General features: G+C 33.8%; 1 protein-coding gene across 1 annotated transcript in view; it reads right to left on the bottom strand.

Annotated features, from left to right (window-relative positions):
- The window catches only part of SPIRE1 (spire type actin nucleation factor 1), a 167,414-nt gene that overhangs the window by 123,717 nt on the left and 20,002 nt on the right, over nucleotides 1-23,695 (bottom strand). The window contains 1 exon segment of the mRNA XM_074274672.1: nucleotides 21,265-21,299. Within this exon segment, the coding sequence (XP_074130773.1) occupies nucleotides 21,265-21,299 (35 nt within the window).

Raw genomic sequence — 23,695 nt, 5'->3', positions numbered from 1 at the left:
GTTAAAGTATCATACTCATATTTCACTCCATAAACTCTAGTGGGTTTCAATTGCTTCAAGGATCAAATACAACCCCTTTTCCCATTTCACCCTTCAATGCACTGATAAGGCCTCAAGCCTTGATTAAGATATTCAAAAAAAGTAAAAATACCGAACTATGTCACAGTTCAGCCATAAAACTGCAACATTTCTGAGTTACTATAAAGACTACTCTTTTAAAGATCTCTTCAAGGTTATATTCCACTAAGTCATTTATCTTACATCACTTTGACCTATTTGCTAAGGAAACAAAACAAAAAGTTAAGACTATGCCATTCATACAAACAACATTTACAATGTGGTATTGATGTACTAAACCTGCTTTACAAGTAACCAACTGTAGTTATAGTATCAGATGGTCTACACTTGTTATTTAAGAATCTAGGCTGTCAAGGTCAGATATATAATCAGGGTTGATTATAAAACACACTACCAGTTTTCAGGCAAAGTCAAATAATATGAAAAGAGGAATCTCCTCAATATTAGTTATTTCCTAGAGTGGAAAACAAAAATGAATAAAAGAGAAGGAGGCCAAAAAGGAGACTGAAAGTTTCTGGCACTGACCTTTCCCCCCCATCACCAAAATAGGTACCTATTCAGTCCTTTGATGAGGTTCTTATTTCATTCTGGAATGTCAAATAAATCCACATTAAAAGGGGAGGTGGGGGAGAGAGAGGGTGTTTGGCAGCTAGGTAACACATTTTGAGTTAATAAGACAACTGGGAAAGAGAAAAGAATGCAAAACTGAATCTAAAGAAATACCCTTAGCTAGGGTGCAACTGAAGAGGTCACAATGTTATGGAATATTATTATTCTATAAAAAATGACCAACAAACAGGATGATTTCAGAAAGGCCTGCAGAGACTTACATGAATTGATGCTGAATGAAATGAGCAGAACCGGGAGGTCATTATATACTTCAACAACAATACTATATGATGACCAATTCTGATGGACAGGGCCCTCTTCAACAATGAGATGAACCGAATCAGTAATGAACTGAACCAGCTACACCCAACGAAGGAACTCCGGGAAATGGATATGAACCACTACATAGGATTCACAATCTCTCTATTTTTGTCTGCCTCCATTTTTTATTTCCTTCACAGGTTAATTGTACACTATTTCAAAGTCTAATTCTTTTTGTACAGCAAAATATATGGACATATATACATATATTGTATTTAACATATATGCTGAAAAATTACCCATGCATATATCTTGTAAATAAAAAGCTATATTTAAAAAAAAAAGAATAGAGGTCAGAGACAAAAAGGAAGAGAAGAGGCATGAAAAAATAGAATTAATAGAGTATCCAAGAGAAGAGGATAGTCAACAATGCCAAAGCAAAAGATAGGTAGAAAAGAAGGAATGAAGAAAGATCATTAGATTTGGCAAGTAAGATCACTAGTAATTGGAAAGAGCAATTTCATTTGATTGACATCTTCAGTGTTAGGCATGGTTAGCAGAATAATTGATCCCTGAGGCAAGCAGGCTGAAGGTTCTTATAGAGATCAGTTTAGCTTTATGGTCCAATGTGGGGAGGTGGTCTAGTCTGAAATCCAAATTATGTCAAACCCTGAGACCCACCCTCTATAGAGGTCTCAAAAATTCCAGTCATGTCCCTGAGGTTTAATTTTTCTTTTAAAACATACTTAAGGGCTATCCCATAGATGCTGCCTTCCTTTGGGTCCATCTGCCAGCACACTCTGCATCACGATGTCTTTCCCCTTTCTCCTTCCCCCATGCTATATGGTATCTCCCCTAACTCCACTATACTTCACAACCCCACTTCTTATATCTAACTCTTTTAAGAGTTCTAAATTCCTTTCAGGATTTAGTGTGCCAGCTAAGGCCATACCCCAACCTCATGGGGTGCTCCCTTTCTACTGGGTAATTGTGATTTCCACTAAGGAACTTGTCTTTTATATACTCTCCCAATTCTTATTTCATATTTACCATTGCTGGTTCTATTGTATCCTTTCATTTTGTCTCTAACCTCTTCCTTAAATATATCTAGCTTTTGCTAAAGAGAATGGCCATTGTGAATTCTTCACATGACCAAACTCCAACTTTGGTCTGCTATTTTTGGTTCCCACATTTTGGTTCCTGCACCACATCATTTGGTGCCAAACCCCAACATCATAAACCACATCATGAGGTTGAAAGCAGATCTACAAAGTGTTGAGAAGTATGATGAGAATTCCCTTCTATTCTTTTCTGCTTCCTCTTATTCAATTTTTTTTCTTTTCTACTGGTTCCTTACCCTACAATCATGCCCAGGTCTCCCCATTCTACTCTGTTAAAAACCATTCCTTCATGCTATCACCTTTTTCTAAGTCCTCCTAGTATTTCACCTGGACTATTTTAAGAGGTATTCCTGCTTAGAGTCTGTCATCTCTGGAGTGGGAGAACTTAATTCAAATCTGGCTTTGTATGGCATTGGGCAAGTCACGGGGGTTCTTTCAAACTCTCTCTCCTTTTTCCCTTCTCCTGTATTCCTAAATCAAACAAGCTATCTTCCATGCCAGGAACACAATGCCCCTCTTCATCTCTGCCCCTCAGAATATTTCTCTTCTTTCAGAAGTTATATCAGGTACCTTTTCCTCTGTGAAACCTTCTAATTCCTATGCAGAGTAGAGTGATCTCTCTCTTACTCAAATAACTTAATGTGTATGCATGTTATATTCCCTGAAATATGTGTGAAGTCTTAGGTATAATAGGTATTTAATAAATACTATATTAATAGCATTTTAAAGCAGCATATCTAATGTAAATACTGTTACCACAGACTAGATTTACATTTATTTTACAAAAAACTATATGACAATCCTTGTTTTATACTTGTAAAATCCTGTGAAATAGGCATCTTAAGTGTTCCTGTTCCTATTTCACAAATAAGGAAAGTACAGAAGTTGAAATGCTCTCTTTCTAAGACATGCTAGGCTACCTCCTTCCAGATGCAAAATTCTATGCTACAGTGGTCACACTACACTAACAAGTTTTTTCTTCCCTATAATTTCTACTCTAGATCTCCCCATTTTCAGTGACACCATTCTTCTCAAAATCTTTTCCTTTCATCTTCATAGAGTGCTATAAAATTTATAATGCACTATTCTCACAAGGCCCATTTTACAAATGTAACTATTTTCTACATATGCTTCTAATTTCAAGGGCATTCTACCATTCCAAATCACTACTTTCTGGTGACATCTGCACTTGCCATCCCCTTCCCAAGTGGCAAGCTATAGTATTAAAATAAAGTCCAGAGCTATAGGTGGCATAATGAACCCAATTTACTAAACCCAGGAAGAAAAACTAATTATCCTTGAAATTTTCCCTTAGTGTGTATTGACCACTGTAGATCTCTCAGTTTACTTAGAGAAAAAAAAAAAAACTGAAACTTGTAAGACAGTCCCAGTAACTCTCAAAGTAGAACCAAGGCTCAAGGATTCAAGTCAGACTACTTAGAAACCAACACCAGGCTGTCAGTTAATAAATGATTAAGGAGAATATGCCCTCTAATTAATCTTTTAGTTGGATAATTTAAAAACCTCATGCAGAAAAATCTAAAATCTAAAATGTATGAATTTAAGTACCAACAGTATTTTAAATACAATTCAACAACTTCTTTTCTCTTAAATTGAACACTTTAAAAGCTCAGTATATGTGAACTCCAGTGTCCTTTGGGAACAGCAGGAAGTAGCTGTTTCATATTGGCACACTACTCTAAGAAGCATAATTACATATACAGACTGGACTGAGAAATGAAGATAATGGAACAGAGTACCACATAGCTACATAGTTTGATGTGTGGGCCTGTATCTTACCCCACCCATATCTATTCTATGCCACAGAAAAAACTGGAGCAATAGAAGTTGAGTAAAATAGCTGAAATAGTAACTCTAACAGTCAAATGATATATGTGCATAGGCGGAGGAGCATTCACATATTTTAAATTTTTTCTTTGAGTTTTCCAACTAAATGTAAATAACAGTTATTTCTATAAGTTTTTTAAATCACTAGTACTTCATTATCTTCAAAATTAACATTTTTTAAAGCTACTGCACCCAAGTGATATAAAGCTTCTCTAATCAACAAACTTTTAAAATACACTAAAACTACATGGTAATAATTATAAATATAATCTAAAATTTATACACAAATATAGAAAGAAACAAACATAAAGAACAGAAGGGGGGCAGGGAGCATGAAAAGTGGGAATGAGCCCTTTGATTTAAGACATCTAATCTGCAAAAAAAAATCTATCTAATCTGCAAAAAAGGGCAAAGATTTAAACAAGCCCCCTCTAGATCTAAATCTATAACCTATGTGATTCTATGTGTTTCTTTTTAAATATATAGCTTTTAAATATAGTTCTAAGTGTATGTGTAATTAGTATTACTGTTATTTAAAAAAATAATAAAGGCAGCTACATGGTAAAGTGAATAGAATGCTGGGTTTAATTAATGTGAGGTAGACCTGAGTTTAAATCCAACCTCAAATATGTGATCCTTGCAAAGTCCATTTAACCTTGTCTGCCTGTTTTCCTCTGGGAATAAGACCTGGAGAAGGAAATAATAATCTACTGCACTATCTTTGCCAAGAAAAACCCAGATAGGGTCAGGAAGAGTTAGACTTGCCTGAAATGACTGAACAACAAATAATAATAAATTATTATTCATTATTTCAATCTTCTACTTTATAAATAAGAACCCAGCTTTCTCACAAGACTATGTCATATCTTTGCTACAAAAAGTAAAAAAAAAAAAAACCTAAATCCAAGCATTCTTTTTACTTGGAAAGATTTTTTTACTAGTATTTTTTACTAGTATTCTTTCCTTATTTCTTATTTTATTTATTAGTATTTTTTACTAGTATATTTTACTAGTATTCTTTCCTTATTTCTTTTTATGTGTAATTTTTTTTCCTGTCTGAAAATATACATTCCTATGTAACCAATTTAAGAACAAGCCAATGGATTCATAAAAATTTTTATTAAAGCTTTTTATTTTCAAAACATATGCATACATAATTTTCAATATTCACCTTGCAAAATCCAAATATTTGTCTTTCTCCTTTCTTCCTATCCCCTCCCCTTAGACACCAAGTAATTCAATATATGTTAAACATGTGCAGTTCACAATTATCATACTGCACAAGAATAATCTGATCAAAAAGGAAAAAAGAAGAGAAATAAAACAAAATGCAAATCAACAACAAAAAGAGTGAAAAAACTGTTGCGATCTACACTCAGTTTCCACTGTCCTCTTTCTGGATGCAGATGGCTTTCTTCAAAACAAGACCTAATGGTAGCCTGAGTCATCTCATCATTGAAAAGAACCAAGTCCATCAAAACTGATCACATCACATAATCTTGTTGCCGTGTACAATGATCTCCTGGTTCTACTGATATCACTCAACATCAATTCATGCAAGTCTTTCCAGGCCTCTCTAATATCATCCTGCTGATCCTTTCTTATAGAATAATATTCCATAGCATTCATAAACCATAACTTACTAAATCATTCTCCAACTGACAGGCATCCACTCAGTTTCCAGTTTCTTGCCACTATAAAAAAGGGTGCCACAAACATTTTTGCACATGTACGTCCCTTTCCCTCCTTTATGATCTCTTTTGGGCACAAGCCCAGTAGAAATCCCAATGGATCAAAAGGCTTGCAAAGTTTGATAGTCCTTTGGATATAGTATGGATCCACAAATTAAGGCCTTTATTCAGGGTCTATGCTAGCTTAGAGTATATATATGATGAGAAAACCATGCCCAACTTTGTAAAAAATGGTAATAGCATTTGCTATCACTGATTTCCTTTATTTGCTTCCTCATACCTAACTAAACTAAACTAAAAACTAAACTAAAAAACTTTTGCCACAATAACTATTGCATTTATCTATCATTATTCCCCCCAATCTCTCATTCAAGAAAGCAATTTTGTCCTCCTTCAAGAAGATTTTTTTAAATTAGATCTATAACTTCATTGTTCTAGGAAACTCTCAAGAAGGTAACAGAAGGTAACAATCTACCAAGGCAGATCTGCAATTATTCTATAATTTAAGTCCTAAAAAGCTATCTTTATTGATAAAGTCTTTTATCTATTATTTATCATTACATCTCCCTACAGTTTATCTAACCCTACTGACTTCAAAACTCTAAATCCCTCAGTATTTTCCCAGGCTAGCACCCCAGTTCTGACTATACTCTCTTCCCTTTCCAATCTCCAAACCTTGATGAATCAGTTCACTTGTATAGTGCCAGACCATCAGCTTTCCTTTTTCCTATTCAGCAGCAGAGATAGAAGAGATCAGGAAACTCTTTTAGGCCTAAAATAAACTTTTTATCATCCAACTCTAATTGGGCCCTAACTGAAGAGATTGCACAACAGTCTCTATACTTCTAATTAATTTTTCTGTCTATTTCACCTCTGTTGTACTCTTGTCTTTTAAAGCCTTTCATAACACACTCTTACCCTATTCTCTCAGGTGTCACTATTATAAAAGCTATACACCATATCCTTAATATCATTCCCAACTCTTTATTCTCCATTCTAAGCTCTAATAAAGGTGGTCTTTCTCCTTGCCAAGACCAAACTTTTTGCAAGTAACTTTAATTCACATCCTCATATTTTCCCTGATTGAGCCTATCATCCCCTCTCTGTATCTCTTTCCTACTATCATCTATCATCTATCTGCTCTTCAGTATTCAAGATGAATTCAAGGCAACAAACAATATACTGGATAAAATGAAAACAATGAATGGAAAGGAGGTTTTACCATTAACAGAGAGTAGGAAAGTATTATGACAGAAAATGAATTTTTAGCTCAGATTTGAAAGGAAGTAAAGAAGGCATGGAGGGTAGCCAGTGAAAATGCCCCTCATTAGGAAATGGGGTGTCTTGTATAAGAACAGCAAGAAGGCTAATGGCAGTGTATCGCTGAGTACTAGAAGGAAAATATGGCCTAAGACCAAAAACAGTAGGTGGGAACTAGGTTAAGAAGGGATATGAAAGTCAAACATTTTATTTTTGGTCCGGGAGATAACAGGGAACTACTACTAGAGTTTATTGAATAGGAGGTAATAATCAGACCTGATCTTTAGGAAAATCACTTTGATGGCACAGTGGACTACAGTGGGAAAGACTTGAAGCAGTAAGACCAACCAGAAAATTATTATAACCCAGGTATGAGGTAGCTAAGGCCTGCATCAGGATGGCAGAAGTGTGAGGAAAAGGGATATTGTGCAAGATATGTTAAGATAAAATCAAAAGGACTTGACAACAGACTAGATATGGAAAATGAAAAAGAGTACAAAGAATAGATGACACCTTACTAGAGTCTAGTGGGTTTCCTAGGGTTTTCCTGGGTGACAGGGAAAATGGTAATTTGGAAATTGGAATGAGGGGAAGAATTTGAAGTTTGAAGTGTCCATGGGACATTCTTTGAGATGTACAATTAGCAGTTGGAGATAGGATTTTAGACATCAAGAGAGAGGTCCTACAGCTAAATAAAGAAATCTGAGAATCATCTACAGAGATGACAATTGTATCCAAGGGCGATGATAAGATCAACAAGTTTAAAAAGGATAAAGGAAGAAAAAATAACAACCCACAGTTACAAAATTACTTACAGTAGCTTTTTTTTAGCAGCTAAAAAAACTAAATAATAATAATCTAATAGGAAATAACCCAACAAAATATGATAGATAAATGCAACAGTTATTGTGGCAAAAGAAATGTCAAAACAGCAGCTTTCAGCAAAGAACCAATAGAAGTTATACATTATAAGTAAACAAGTCTGAAGGACTGATTGAAAAACTGATAAATGCTGTGCCAAACCTCTAATCCAGAGGCATGAAAATAGCATGGTACTCATTTCCTGACAGAGAGGAGAAACACTAAAGATGGAAAATAAGATATATGTTTTCAGATGTGGCTAAATGTGGAAATTTACTTTGCTTAATTATGTATGTTATACCTCACTTGATTATAATGAATGATTTCTTAGATTCATCACAAAATTACTATGTACAATGTTCTTCTATTTCTGCTCACTTCATTCAGCATCAGTTCATCAGTCTTTCCAGGTTTTTCTGAAATATATCAGGCTATCATTTCTTATAGCACAATACTAATTGTCCTTTAAAATTTTGATAGTAAAGCGGGTTGTGGTCCCTTTAAGAAACTAGTCCTTTCAAATTGATTTATTCCTTTCTAATTCCCAACCCCTCCTAACAGATGCATTATCAATTCAAAAAGCCAGGACCTTTGATTCACAAATCCTGGTCAAAAGCACCCCTTTGAATTCCAATAGGAAATCTGGGCTTGTCCCAGCCCCTACAGGATCTAAGCCAACTTGGGCTCTCGCAACCCCCGAGGGATCTGAACCAACTTGGGACTCCACCCACGGGCCTCTTTAGCTAAATCTCTCACTATAAAAGAGCCAAGCTGGAGTCCTCTCTTTGCAGAGGATGGAAACATGCCAGCACCATGCCTGGCACCAAAGACTCTCTGCCCACTGGAATATTTTTTCTGCTGCCCTCTTCTCTTTACTTAACTTTTACAAACTAGACTTTAACCTTACTAATAGGTGTACCTGATCTAAAGCTATATTATATAGCAGCAGTCACCAAAACCATTGGCTAAGAAATAGACCAGTCGATCAGTGGAACAGATTAGGTACAAAGGACAAAAAAGGGTACATCTATAGCAATCTAGCAATCTAGATTTGGGATAAAAATTCATTATCAAAATCAAAAACTGTTGGGAAAACTGGAAATTAGTATGGCAGAAATTAGATATGGATCCACACTTAACACCATATACCAAGATAAGATCAAATTGGGTCCATGATTTAGGCATAAAGAGTGAGATCATAAATAGATTAGAGGAACAGAGAATAGTCTACCTCTCAGACCTCTGGAGGGGCAAGGAATTTATGACCAGAAGAGAACTAGAGATCATTATTGATCACAAAATAGAAGATTTTGATTACATCAAACTAAAAAGTTTCTGTACAAACAATACTAATTCAAACAAGATTAGAAGGGAAATAACAAATTGGGAAAATATTTTTACACTTAAAGGTTCTGATAAAGGTCTCATTTCCAATGACCCTAATTTATACGAAATCAAACCATTCTCCAATTGATAAATGGTCAAAGGATATGAACAATTCTCAGATGATGAAATCCACTCATATGAAAAAGTGTTCCAAATCACTACTGATCAGAGAAATGCAAATTAAGACAACTCTGAGATACTACTACACACCTGTCAGATTGGCTAAGATGACAGGAACAAATAATGATGAATGTTGGAGGGGATGTGGGAAAACTGAGACACTAATACATTGTTGGTGGAGTTGTGAAAGAATCCAGCCATTCTGAAGAGCAATTTGGAACTATGCCCAAAAAGTTATCAAACTGTGCATACCCTTTGATCCAGCAGTGCTGCTATTGGGCTTATATCCCAAAGAAATACTAAAGAGGGGAAAGGGTATATGTGCCAAAATGTTTGTGGCAGCCCTTTTTGTAGTGGCTAGAAACTGGAAGATGAATAGGTAAATTATGGTATATGAAGGTTATGGAATATTATTGCTCTGTAAGAAATGACCAGAAGGATGAATTCAGAAAGGTTTGGACAGACTTACATGAACTGATGCTGAGTAAAATGAACAGAACCAGAAGATCACTATACACTTCAACAACAATACTGTATGAAGATGTATTCTGATGGAAGTGGATATCTTCAACATAAAGATCCAACTCACTTCCAGTTGATCAATGATGGACAGAAACAACTACACCCAGAGAAGGAACACTGGGAAGTGAATCTAAATTGTTAGCACTACTGTCTATCTACCCAGGTTACTTATACCTTCGGAATCTAATACTTAATGTGCAACAAGAAAATTGGATTTACACATATTTTGTATCTAGGTTATACTTTAACACATGTAAAATGTATGGGGTTGCCTGTCATCTAGGGGAGGGAATAAAGGGAGGAAGGGGAAAATGAATACAAGGGATAATGTTATAAAAAAATTACTCATGCATATATACTATCAAAAAAAAAATTTATGATTATAAAATTAAAATTAAAAAATTATTCTCTTATTTTCTTAAGTAATGTTCATTTTTAACTTTTATTTCAAAACTAAAAACCAAAGCAAACCAGATATTTTGTATATATCTGTAAAATACTAAGACTTGAAAATTTGAACAACAAAACCATTATTTGGGGGCACTAGGTGTTAATTGACTAAAATAACAATCAGAAATATTCTGACAAAATAATGAGTAGTAGTCTTACTCATTAACTGCAAAAAGGTGAAGAAAGATAGGAGGAGAAAGTGAACACAAGGTAAAGAGAAAAGAATACTATTTTTTAAATTTCATGAGGCTATCTTAACTTGATACACACATGTGACCCAATTTACATCACAAAATAGTTGCTTACATCTAAATATATCTGTACAATCATGATTTCAATAATATTATAATATTTAATATTTCTTTTTTCCTTTTAGTTTCCACTAGTTATTCAGGAAAAGGCAAATAGAGCCACTTGACTACTAGCACTCCAAATGCCAAGTCCTATACACCAAATTTTTCTCTTTGATTACACATTATTATTATTCTTATGGCTTCTGTTTCTTTCCCTTTCCTTATAAGAACAAATCAGCAACCACTTAGGAAAAAAAGGCCCCCTGCTCCTCCATCATATTGTCTCTCATGCTCATCCCTCTGAATCCCTTTCTGTTGTCCTAATACAACCTTGTCTGTTCCTTCCTTTGTGCCCTCAGGAATTTCCTTTCTATTGAAAACAATGCTGCTTCTTTCTCTCACATTCTTTGAGAGTCCTCTTCTGATGACACTGCATCTTACATTCCCAGCTATCCTTTTCAAATCCTCTCCTATCTTCTTATTCTAACTTCCATTCCACACATATCAGTCTCAATGAGGAAGTCAAAATACTGTTGGTTGTTTTCAGACTTTTCCTTTGCCTCTTTCACTCAGTAAGTAACCTCCATTTTTTAGAGGTTTAAGAATCCAGAAAATGTATCTCAAAAGCAGTCCTAATCCTGATATTGTGTGGAAAGGTGAAGAGCTTACAGATTAAGCACATATTGACCAGAGACTGTTAGCTAATGTAGATTAAGCCTATAGGCCCCAGTCACATGATTTTAGATAAGGCCTGGACTGCACTCCATTGTTCAAAGAAGGGATTACGGGCAGAAGCTGTATATCACCTTGTCTACTGCATTCCACTGACCAAATCGGGGAATAAAGGTTTATGTGACCAATCACAAAATATAGAGGATGGGATTTTGGAGGTTCTTTGTCTGAAATATATAAAAGCTGTGAATTTGGCTCACAGACCAGGATGGGGTCCGCTTCTCAAGATTCTAATAAATAATTCTGCTTTCTCAGTGATCTCTAAGTAGTCAATTTGGGTAGGGTCTTTTTGTCCCAAAAATATTCTGACTGTAGATTAACAGCATTGTATATATTATTATAAATACATTCAGGATAGTGAAATTGATGGCAACTATTTTGACATGAAGTTCAGATGACAAAGACTATATAAATACATATCTGAAGAGGACAAAGCAGATAGCCCAGTATGCAAATGATTAACAAAATCTTACATCCTTAAGAGAAATCTCTTTCTTATACAAACTTCAAAGGATTTACAGCCTCCTGAGAAACTCCTTTGATATACAAACTTCTCTATATCCTAGGGAAGTCTTTTGTAAATACAAACTCTGTTTTATGATCCTGTTTGTGTATAAAATGAAGTTCCAAAATTCTATTCTTTGCAGTTAGGCTTTTCTCCCTGGAGGCCTATTGCCCATACCCTGAGGAGTCCCTTTCCTAATCAATAAAGATTTTGTTTAACACAGCATTGGGTAGGCAAATTGTTTGCTAGGTAGGATCCAGCCTTGGCACTTTGGAGGGAGGAGGAGAGAGAGACAGACAGACAGACAGACAGACAGGCAGAAAGAAACCACTGACCCATCTCTGCCTAGTTTCCCACCCTCTTCATATCCATTTCCAAATTGTACACATTATATAATAACTACTGAAAAACTTTAAATGACTTTCCAGAAGTGAACCTGAGTGTTCTGAAAAAATTCCCCTCTCAGGGAAGTTTAATATTACTACAACTCCTATTTCTACAAACAACACTAAAGTTGATACAGTTAATTTAACTTTACTTAAAACTTTTAACCTATTCTACTTAAACTACAGCAGTTCAAGCAGGAAAGAAACAAGATTGTCCTAGTTACTTATTTAACCTTCCTTACTGCTAAAGGACTAGGGCCCCAGACTACAGTATAATTAGTAGTGGTTAATAGAACACAGGAACAGAATGAAATTTAAAGTCCTTAAAAGAAAATCCAGCAAAAAGGAAACTTCAGAAAAGGACAAATTTAGGTCTCTATTTAGATTTTTTAGCTTCCCCCAGCACATATTCATATACTTATTAGGAAAATTATCCAAAAAAAAAAAAAAGAAAGAAAGAAAGAAAATTGTATAAACTAGAACCAGACTCACTAAAATTATGATTGAAAATGTCTCATTTTAGAGCATATATAAACAAGTCTAAACCTTGAGTCACCCAAAAGATCCTAATATGTACAGACTTACCTATCCTTAATTTTTTAAAAGAATTTCAAAAAAGATTCCAAAATTAGCACATATATTTTAGTATTAGCACATATATTTTAGTATTTAAATACATATTTTATATATTTAGTATTTTTAAATTTCTGTAAGTAAAAAATTTAGGTTCAGTCCCTCTGAGCTCAGTTTGGAAGAAAAATAATACACATCTGACTTCATGTCTCATGCCTTCATGCTTCCTGTCTGTCATCAGTTAGCTATACTTTCTTTTCCTGAAATCATCTGAATTTATCTGACTTCTGAGTAAAATAAAACATACTTCCCCATAAACTACAACTCTTCATGACTGTACAATTTTCATATTATGCAATAACCTTAACAAAATTAAGAAAAAAATTTTTAACTTAAACAATGGGGACATAAGAGCATGAAACAGAAAAATTTTGAAGAAACAAAATATGTATAAATACATTAGCACCTCAATATTTCTTAATATTTAGGGGATTTCTCCAAGTAAGCATCCCCACATACGGTCCTTTAAGAAACAACCATATGGAAACTCATATCTCTGGCCCTGTCATCCATGTCTGCCAGCAGTCATATAGTTTAAGCTCAATCCAGGTCCAGATCATCACCAGCAATGTAAAGTCTTTCTATTGACTTTTAAAGGTCAGAAACTGGCAATTTCTAATATTAAAATTTTTTAGAATGTGACAAAACTGCAAATGACAATGTAACAAGAAAAACCGGAGAAATTTATCTCAGAGTCAGAAACAAATTACAAACATCATTAATCTACCAATTACCACAGAGACAGAGACACATTTTCTTTTCTTTTTTTTTTTTTTTTTTTTGGGCTGAGGCATTTGGGTTAAAGTGACTTGCCCAGGGCCACACAAGTAGGAAGCATTAAGAGTCTGAAGCCAGATTTGGACTCATCTAACCTCAGGGAGCTTCAACCCCTTCAGGGTTGGTGCTCTATCCACTGTGCCAGCTAACTGCCCCTACAATTTTCTACATTAAAAGCCTTCCAGTGTTTTAAACACTGTCCAATCAACATTTGTATAAGTTGTGGTTATAAAATGTAAAGGACTTGATGCACTGGAATTAGACAACCAAGCACTTAAGGCTTATTACTGAATTTGTCAATAACTATTAGCATATGCTTGGAAAATGGCCCTTCCCACTAGTCTGTGCTGGCTGGATCTTTTGGTGTATATTGACAATTGTAGGAGGGATTAGGGGGTGGAATAAGACAAACCAGAGTCACAGTAGATGGGGAGAGGTCATGGAAATCCTGCTTCCATTCCCTTCACTTCTACCCCTAAAGAGCAAGAATAAAGATCAAGGACTTATCCTGACTCTTGGCTGATTCCAAGGCATCCAGGGTGCTAACTCGGTCTTCACAATAAAACTCTAGATTTTTCTATTATTATTTTGGACAACAAAATTTGGATTCTATAAATATATATACATATATATGTATGTATAAATATACATATATTTATATATTTTGCTATCATCAAGCCTTATATGGATATAAATAGTAAAGCTAATTTTGTGGCTTTAAAATATTCAAATTAAGATAGTCAATGAAGGCAATTATTTGAGGAAAGACTAAAAAGAGTTGCGATGTATATATTACTGTACTATAAGAAAGGATGAACACAGAGAAGCATAAGAAAATATGAAATTATGCAAAGTTCAATAAGCAGAACCAGGTGAACAATATAAATGGGAATAATAACAAAAGAAATTAAGTTGAATACCAACTTTGGCCATAAATAAAAGTTATGAAAATGTATATTCTGCCTTTTCTTGCAGGAAGGGAATCACTGGTGTGGAACTTTATATATAATAAAGGTGCTTTTTTTAATTACTTTTATGGAAATGGGTTGTATTTTGTTGTTATTTTCTAAAATTTTATTTAAAAAATGACTTCGGGGGGTGAGGTAGAAGAATATATTAGAAAATGTAAGTTCAAAAAAAACAAAAAATAGTCTTTTAATAAAGTTATCCTAAATAGTTGTAAATAACCTAAAAATCTTTATTTAATTTAAAATTAAGTCTCTAGATTTTTGTTCCTAATTGATCACAAGTATTTATTAAGAGCCTAATATGGTATTGGGTGAAATGCTAGGAGATGGGGATATAAGCACAAAGAATGAAACTTTTTCAATTCACAAGGAACTTATATAATAAGGGGAAGACAAATATAAAATATATATGTGTGTGTGTATATAAGACACACATCCATATAATCATATAGAAATAAAGTGAATAAATATAAACAGATACAAAATTGCAACAAGATTAGGAAGGGCTCTAGTGATTGGAAGAATGCAGAATGTTCAGACGCAGATGATTATGCTTCAAGAGACAGAGGTAAGGAGCAAGTATATTCCAGGCATGAGAGATGGCCCAATGTGAAAAGCATAAAGGTGTGAACAGAAATATGTAAAGAAATGAGAAAAGGTCAGTCTAGTTGTATTACTGAGTGCAGGAAGGGAAGTAATATCTGAAGAGAATAGAAAGTTTGGTTAGAGCCAAGCAAGGTTTTATAGAGCTTTAAAAAAATCAAAGAGTAGAATTTATGCTTTAATCTACCGGCAATAGGAAACCATTGGAGTTGGTTGGCCAGTGGTCAGATCATTCAATTTGTTGGCAATGAGTAGGACAGACTAGAGTGGAGAAAGAAGGGATATAAATCAGAAAGTTGTTGAGATAATCTAGGCAAGAATTGATAAGGATTTGAACCTAGGTAATAATTGTGAGAGTGAAGCAAGGGTTCTAGTGTGAGAGATATTTTGGATGTTTAAACAGCAAGATTAGACAATTGAGTTCATATATATGGAGTGAATGAGAATACATAGTTGAAAATAATTTCCACCGGAAGTATGATAATGTCTTTGACAGAAGAGCGTTTTGGAGGGAAAGAGAATGAGTTCAGATTTGGATGTTGTGTTTGAAATGTCTCCAGGACATCCAATCTGAAATGATTAATAGGTAAATGGAGAACAATTGGGCAGAATATACAGATCTGGAAGTTACCTGTACAGAGATGATATACCTTATGAGGTTCCATAGGAGCTAAGGAGGTCACCAAGAAAGAAGATATGGACATAAGAGGACCCAGGACAGAATCTTGAGGAACACTCATAATTAAAGAATATAATGCAGATGAGGAGCCAGCAGATCTGACTGAGAAAGACAGTGGGAGGCAAGCCAAAAGAGAATAAAGTCACAAAACACTGAAAGAAAATGTACTACTGCTCACTGGTTCCTATAGACAAAAGTTACAAAAATTTTAATAAAATGAGATTCTCTAGAAAATATAAAATCTAAGATCTTCTGAATCTATATAAAGCCCGAAAAATAACACCAAAACGCCAAAACCTACTGCTGTCCTTGTCTCAAAAAGGAACTAACATCATCATTAAATAAGAGGAAGTCTATCTACCTTATAATAAAAATAAAACCACTTGCTATTTATTAAGTACTTTATAGATTTCAAAATACTTTCACATCTTACCTCTGTTGATCCTCATGATAACCCTGTGAGGTAAACAAGGCTCCTTGCAAATTAGGAAACTGATGGTCAGATCAAGATCACATGACCAGTAATATCAAAGCCAGGACTAATAGCTTCTGACTACAGCTCCAGGCAGTTAGGCCTTCTTTCCTCTATAATACATTGTATTTCTTTCCTTAGGATGTCAAGCGATCAAATCTAAATGTTCCAATTTTCAAAATGATTTTCCTTTTTTTTTTTATTACTAAGCCTTGTTAAAGGAAATTTTTAGTTCTACCTAAATTTACGTGCAAATAACTTGCTATTTATAAATACAAAAATCAGTTTTGACTTGATATAAATATACATATTTATATATCATATTGTCTGAAAACCATCAATTGGCTAATGTTTATTTAAATTTTTTTTTGAAGCTGGGGTTAAGTGACTTCCCAGGATCACATAGCTAGAAAGTGTTAAGTGTCTGAGACCAGATTTGAACTCGGGTCTTCCTGAATTCAGGGCTGGTGCTCTATCCACTACGCCACCTAACTGCCCCTATGTTTGTTTAATTTAAAGCTAAAAAAAAAAAAAGTTAAAGCTGCACTGTTACATTATTAGCATATCAACAAGCTTTGCATACTTAACAGGTTATAAATTCTTTAAAATATTTTAGTCTTTTCCAAAAAGTGAGATGAGTTTAGTATTCTTGGGATTCAAACTAAGGATAGCTAAAATTTAAAAGTAACTAAACTAAGAAGAATGCTGCTTAGGCATTTAGGTATTATTGACTGATCATTCCTATGACTAGGCCTAAGTTTTGGAGTTAGTTCATTTCTTATTTCACTTCTATGTAAACATATTAAGATACAAAAATGTACTTTGACATTTATACAAGATATTTATTGAGAGAAAATGTTGCAAATATCAATTGATTAGAATGAAGGGAAAGGAAGAATGTTTTCCGATTATAATTTGAGGTTAAATAAAAACTTACTGTTTCAATCTGTTAACAATTATCTTTCTACCTTAGTTATAATTCCTCAAGGTCATCATTCTAAATATCAATTTTCACTTACAGGGGTTTGACAACAAAGGAGACTGAGTTAAGTAATGCATTTATTTATTGATACTGCATATATAAAATGCATATATAAAACTTCAAAATATTTCCCTAACAATGTTAGATGTTAGCTCTATTTTATACATTAAAAACAAACACAAAGGCTCAGGTTTCTCTGTACCTCCTATAAGACAATTTAATTTAAATCTCTATAATTATGTCTATAAGACAAACTTTTTTTATTTTTTATTTTTATTTTATTTTTATGTGATTGTTTTCTTTAAATGGAATGTCCTAGATAACTGAAGCTTTACAGTATGAATAATTAGGGGGTGGGGGGGAAGAGAACAAACAAATTAAAAAAAAAAAACCTTGAACATGCCCTACCTGTAGTGAGTCAACATGACATGAAGAACTAGCAAAATAAGAAAGGGTCAGAGGGATAGAAAGAGAATAAATGAAGAAATATCAAGAAAACCCAAATATTCAGAAGTTGAAGTGATTACCAGGATCAAATGCCACAAGAAGTCAAAAAGAATGAGAACTACAAATAAGCCTTTAAATTTGGTAAGAGATTACAGGTTGACAATTTCAAATGAATAACAAAGTCAGAATCTAGACAGAGTTTAGAAGAGTGGAAAGTAGAGTCAACTAACAGCTTTCTCAAATAATAGGATAATAGGGAGGATTAAAATGTTTCCATTGAAGTAAGGGTCTAGTTAAGGTTTCACTGTTTCTTCTGATTCCATCAGAAATGAATAGAATTAGGCAAGACAGAGGGTGGGAATAATACAGGGATCTCAAGGTGTTATAGGGAACAAAAGATTCAAAAGCAAAGAGGAAAAGTGAAAATAGTTAACCAAGGAAACAGGAGAGTGAGACCTGTGTGAAGGTGACAGCCTAGGAAATAGTTACAGTAAGGATAAAGAACAGCATTAATAGTCTTAAGGCAATGCATTTTGGATTTCCTTCTCAGACTAATTGTACACTATTTCAAAATCTGATTCTTTTTGTACAGCAAAACAACTATTTGGAAATGTATACATATATTGTAACATGTATTGGTCAACCTGCCATGGGGGGGAGGGGGGGAAGGAGGGGAAAAAGGTTTGGCAATTGTCAATGTTGTAAAATTACCCATGCATATAGCTGGTAAATAAAAACTATTAAAAATAAAATTTAAAAAATAGTCTTAAGGTAAAAGACAACCTTATATGATAAATTATGATCAGATGAAAGAATATCAAAATTTGTGAACAAGGAATTGGAACAGTTTATAATGGCAACATTAAGGGTAGAACCCTCTGTGTGCATAGAAAAGATGCAGACTGAAAGAGTAGGCCACGTAAGTTAAGCAAACTGAAAAACTGTAATGTCAAGGTATTTGAGGGAGCATCAATATATTCGATGAAATCCTTTTGTATGAGAGCAAGAGATGGTACTGAACTTAATGAAAGAGATTAAAAAGACTGTCCATCATGAGTGTATATTATATATACTGTATTTAACTTATACTTTAACATATTTAACATGTATTGATTGGTCAACCTGCCATCTGGGGGAATGGATGGGTGGAGGGAGGGGAAAAGTTAAAACAAAAGGTTTTGCAATTGTCAATGCTGGAAAATTACCTATGCCTAAAATTTTTGTAAAAATTAATTTAATAAACTAAATAATTTTTAATGTCCATGATAAGTTTTTAAATAAAGGAACAAAACAAAATTCACCTACATTAAGAGTAAAAAACCAGGCTAAGTATATTTTTAGCAAGTACTATATACAGGACTGTGTATATATATATATATATATATATATATATATATATACAGGACTACCAGTGTCCTGTATATTTCAGCAAGCAATGAACCTATCAAAAAAAACATAAAATCTTCAACTCTGAACAAGACTTGCCAGTTACTTAATGATTTCCAGAGCTACCAAATACCTTGAAAAAGAAAATCAAAACCATTTTCTACTGTGAAAAAGAACTATCTTAAAAATAAAGTTTTTTACTTTCTAAAATTAAAAAGAAAAGAAAGTAAAGACCATTTAGTGCTATCTACAAAATTTAGGTGCCAACAATAATAACAATTCTAGTATTGCCCTGGTATTATGAGAAGTATACAAAAATATAGATAGATAGACATAATTCAAGGTTATATTTTCCTAATTTAGTTTTATCCTTGTAATTTAAACTATACAGAAGAGAGCTTCTATAAAACAAAAAACAATTCCACAATATGATCAGTGTATAGTTTTTCACTTTATTCTTATAAAATGCTTCCAAGTCCAACTTTTAGATTCAGATGATTTTTATGTCTACTGAAAGAAAATCAAAGTAGAACATCAAATGTTTTCCTACCAAAACATCTCTGCACAATAATATATTTTTCCTACTCAGTTCCATGCTGGAGATGATTTCCATTAGATAAATTTAATATTCTTTCAAAATTCAAAAATGATGTATATGGCAACAACAAGATATCATGATCAGTCTCAATGGATGTAGCTCTCTTCAACAATGAGATGATTCAGACCAATTCTAATGTTCTAATGATCTTGTGCCATCTACACCCAGAGAGAGGATTGTGGGAATGAAGTGTGGCATTTTCACTGTTACTGTTATTTCCTTGCATTTTATTTTCTTCTAGGTTTTTTTCAGGTTTGATTTGATTTTTCTTGTGCAGCAACATAGCTATATAAATACATATGCATATATTGGATTTAACATATATTTCTACCATGTTTAACATATTTTGGACCACTTGCCATCTAGAGAAGGCAGTGGGGGAACAGGGGGAAATTGGAACAAAAGGATAATTCTGAACAATTATCCGTGCATGTATTTTGAAAATAAAAAGCTTTCTATTTCCAAAATATAGAGAATTGACTCATTTATAATAAATCAAGCCATTCTCCAATTGATAAATGGTCTAAGGATATGAAAAATTTTCAGATGAAGAAATTGAAACTATTTCTAATCATATGAAAAGGTGCATCAAATCAGAGAAATGCAAATCAAGACAATTCAGATAACACTACAAACCTCTCAGATGGGCTAAGATGACAAAAAAAGATAATGTTGGAGGGGATGTGGGAAAACTGGGACACTGATGCATTATTGGTAGAGTTGTGAACTGATCCAACCACGCTGGAGAGCAATTTGGAACCATGCTCAAAAAGTTATCAAACTGTGCATACCCTTTGATCCAGCAGTGTTTCTACTGGGCTTATATCCCAAAGAGATCTCAAAGAAGGGGACCTGTATGTGCAAGAATGTTTGTGGCAGCCCTCTTTTTAGTGACCAGAAACTGGAAACTGAGTGGATGCCCATCAACTGGAGAATGGCTGAATAAATTGTGATATGTTAATATTATGGAATATTATTGTTCTGTAAGAAATGACCAACAAGATGATTTCAGAAAGGCCTAGAGAGAACTGATGCTAAGTGAAATGAGCAGAACCAGGAGATCATTATACACTTCAACAACAATACTATATGATGATTAATTCTGATAGATATGGCTCTCTTTAATGATCCAAACCAGTTCCAATTGTTCAGTAATGAAGAGAATCAGCTACACCCAGAGAGAACTATGGGAAATGAGCGTGGACCACAACATAGCATTTCCACTATGTTATTGTTTGCTTGCATTTTTGTTTTCCTTCAAGTTTTCTTTTAACCTTCTTTCTAGATCCAATTTTTCTTGTGCAGCAAGATAACTATATAAAAATATATACATGATTTGTATTTAACACATACTTTAACATATTTAACATGTATTGGACTACCTGTCATCTAGGGGAGGGGGTGGGGGAGAAGGAAGGGAAAAAAAACCATATATTTCAAAGCATATTTAGAGAATCTGTGTGAAATATCAAATATGGCACTAAACATTCAGCATCATAATATAGAAACTACTACAAAATTATTGTAGTTATTTCTGATTATAGGCAGGCTTATTATGAACTGAGATTTTCTGTTAATTCAGGAAATTTTTCTTACCTCTGTTTCTGTACAATGTGAATATCCCAATGTACCTGTAACAAAAATAATACTAGTCATTTTCAAAAGTTCAAATATAGTCATTTCTGTCAAAAACTCAAGCTACTGTACACATGACTTCCTTTATGGCATATATCCTATGAAATTCTTCATTGACAAAATGGTCACAGCCAATCTAAGCCTTTCTGGGTTATCAGCAAATGTTTTCTTACTTATTTGCTCTAGTCTTCTCTGCTCTCTTTTCTGTCTACATGCTGAAAAGGGTGTATTTCTGTTATTATTTTACCACTGTTATTCAACTGGTTCAATAATAATCATGGTCTGCAACTAAATAGCTAGCTGTGAGATAACTGGATAAGTCTCTGAACTATTCTTTATTTTCCTGATATGTAAAATGAAATCGTGTATCAAATGACTCATAGTCCCTCCCAGCTCTAAAATCCTAGGAGCTCAACAAAGATCAGCAAGTAAATCCCAAAAACCTAATAAACAAATAAACAAAAACAAGAGAAACAAATTGATGTAAAGTTCATCTATTTTTGTCACAGAAACAGCACTGGGATTAAGGATTGTCTAATCACTGATATTACTATCAATGTTATTAAAAGCATAAATTATTCAAAACCGTAAAACTATATCCTAAGGCCCATAAAATGAACATTTGATATACTGATTATATATTATATATATTATGTTATATATTATATAATATTTATGTGGTTTTCACATTATATATATTATATAATGTAATAAGATCATATACGCCTGAACCTATACTTCAATCAATGTAGGATACTTTTAGTGTAGAACAGAATTTCAGTATGTACCACAGCAAGCACTAGCAATCCTTCACAGACCAATAGTAGGTACTACAGTAGGAAAGCAAACAGATATTTATACATCATGACTTAAAACATAGGAATAACAGGTTTCTGAACAGGGATAAACAATATTAACAAGAACTAGATAATGAAAAGGAAATTTGCCTATGAAATACCAAGGTGTATAACATAGACATGATACAAATCTGAAAGGAGAGCTCACACATTATAGTCAAAATTCAAAAAGAACTATAGTATTAGACTCAACCTAATAAAATGAAAATCTGTAAGAATAAATTAAAAATTTCATGACAGTTCAAAAAAATCAACTCAACAAGGGCTGTAAAAGGCTGGAAAATATTTTGTCTGGAAAAGTAATAAGAACTTAAGGGACTCCAAAGTCAATGAGCTAGCAGTATGATACAATGTCTAACAAAGCTAATAAACTCTTCAGCTCCATTAAGAGAAACATTGTATCTAAGTCTAAGAAGGTAATAAAGACACAATATAGCATAATAGGAAGTATTGGATTTAGATCTATAAAATGAAGAGACTGGGCTAAATGACTAAAGAAGGGAGGCAGCTGGTAATGCAATGCATGGAGAGCTGAGCCTAGAGAGTCAGGATAATCTGAGTTCAAATTTGGCCTAAGATACAATACTGGGCAAGTAAATTTTTTTGCCATAAAATGAGGATAATGATAGCATTCACCTCCTAGGGTTACTTAAGAACAAGTAAGGTATTTTTGTAAAGCATTTAACAGTGCCAGGTACATAGTATTCTCTTGACTACCTCATCCTCCCTAAAGTGCCTTCTATTATTAAATCTATGATTCCACTGATTTGCTATTATCCTGGTAAAACCATCTTTTGGATATAGTATTAAATACTGTGACACTGGATAATAAAACCTCAGATATAAAGCTTAAAAGAACCTGATCCCCTGATTTTACAGATGAAGAAAGGAAGCCTATAGAAGTTAAGTGAATTTCCCACAGTCACATTCTGACACCAGAACCAATGTACTTTCCTCTATAAAATACTGCCTCCATGTTCTGGTCAACATATATAAGCCAGAGTTCCATAGGACAGCTTCCATGATGAAGATCATTGAGTTCATGCTGTATGAGAATTGGATAGAAGAACTGGAACTGCTTAGCCTAGATAAAGAAACTTTGGGGTGACTTCTAGCATCAAAAGGGCTGCCAAGTAGAAGTCACAAAGAGCAGAGCTAGGATCCATAGGCTGAAGCTTCAAGGAGGCAAATTTAGGCAAATAAAAGGAAAATTAGTGTATAAATGGATAAAGTGCTAGACCTGGCCACTTGAAAATTTGGATAATCCAAGGCAAGTCACTTAATAATATGTCTCAGGCCATATCTTAATATTTATCTACCAATTATAAAGAATTTGCAATCCAATGGAAAAAATTCTGATTCAAGGAATCTATGAGGCTGACCAAATCATACTTCATTGACCTATTTGCATAAAAACATCTTAATTGGGGCTTTCCAAAGTGCAAAGGATTTAGAATAAAGGAGTCAATTCTCTATCCCTCAGAGTTATTTTCATTATGTCCTTCCTACTAGAAAAGGATCAATGACAGCAAGAT

Source organism: Sminthopsis crassicaudata, chromosome 1 (assembly GCF_048593235.1).
Source record: "Sminthopsis crassicaudata isolate SCR6 chromosome 1, ASM4859323v1, whole genome shotgun sequence".
Lineage (NCBI taxonomy): Eukaryota > Metazoa > Chordata > Mammalia > Dasyuromorphia > Dasyuridae > Sminthopsis > Sminthopsis crassicaudata.
This window is presented reverse-complemented; position numbering and strand designations above follow the sequence as displayed.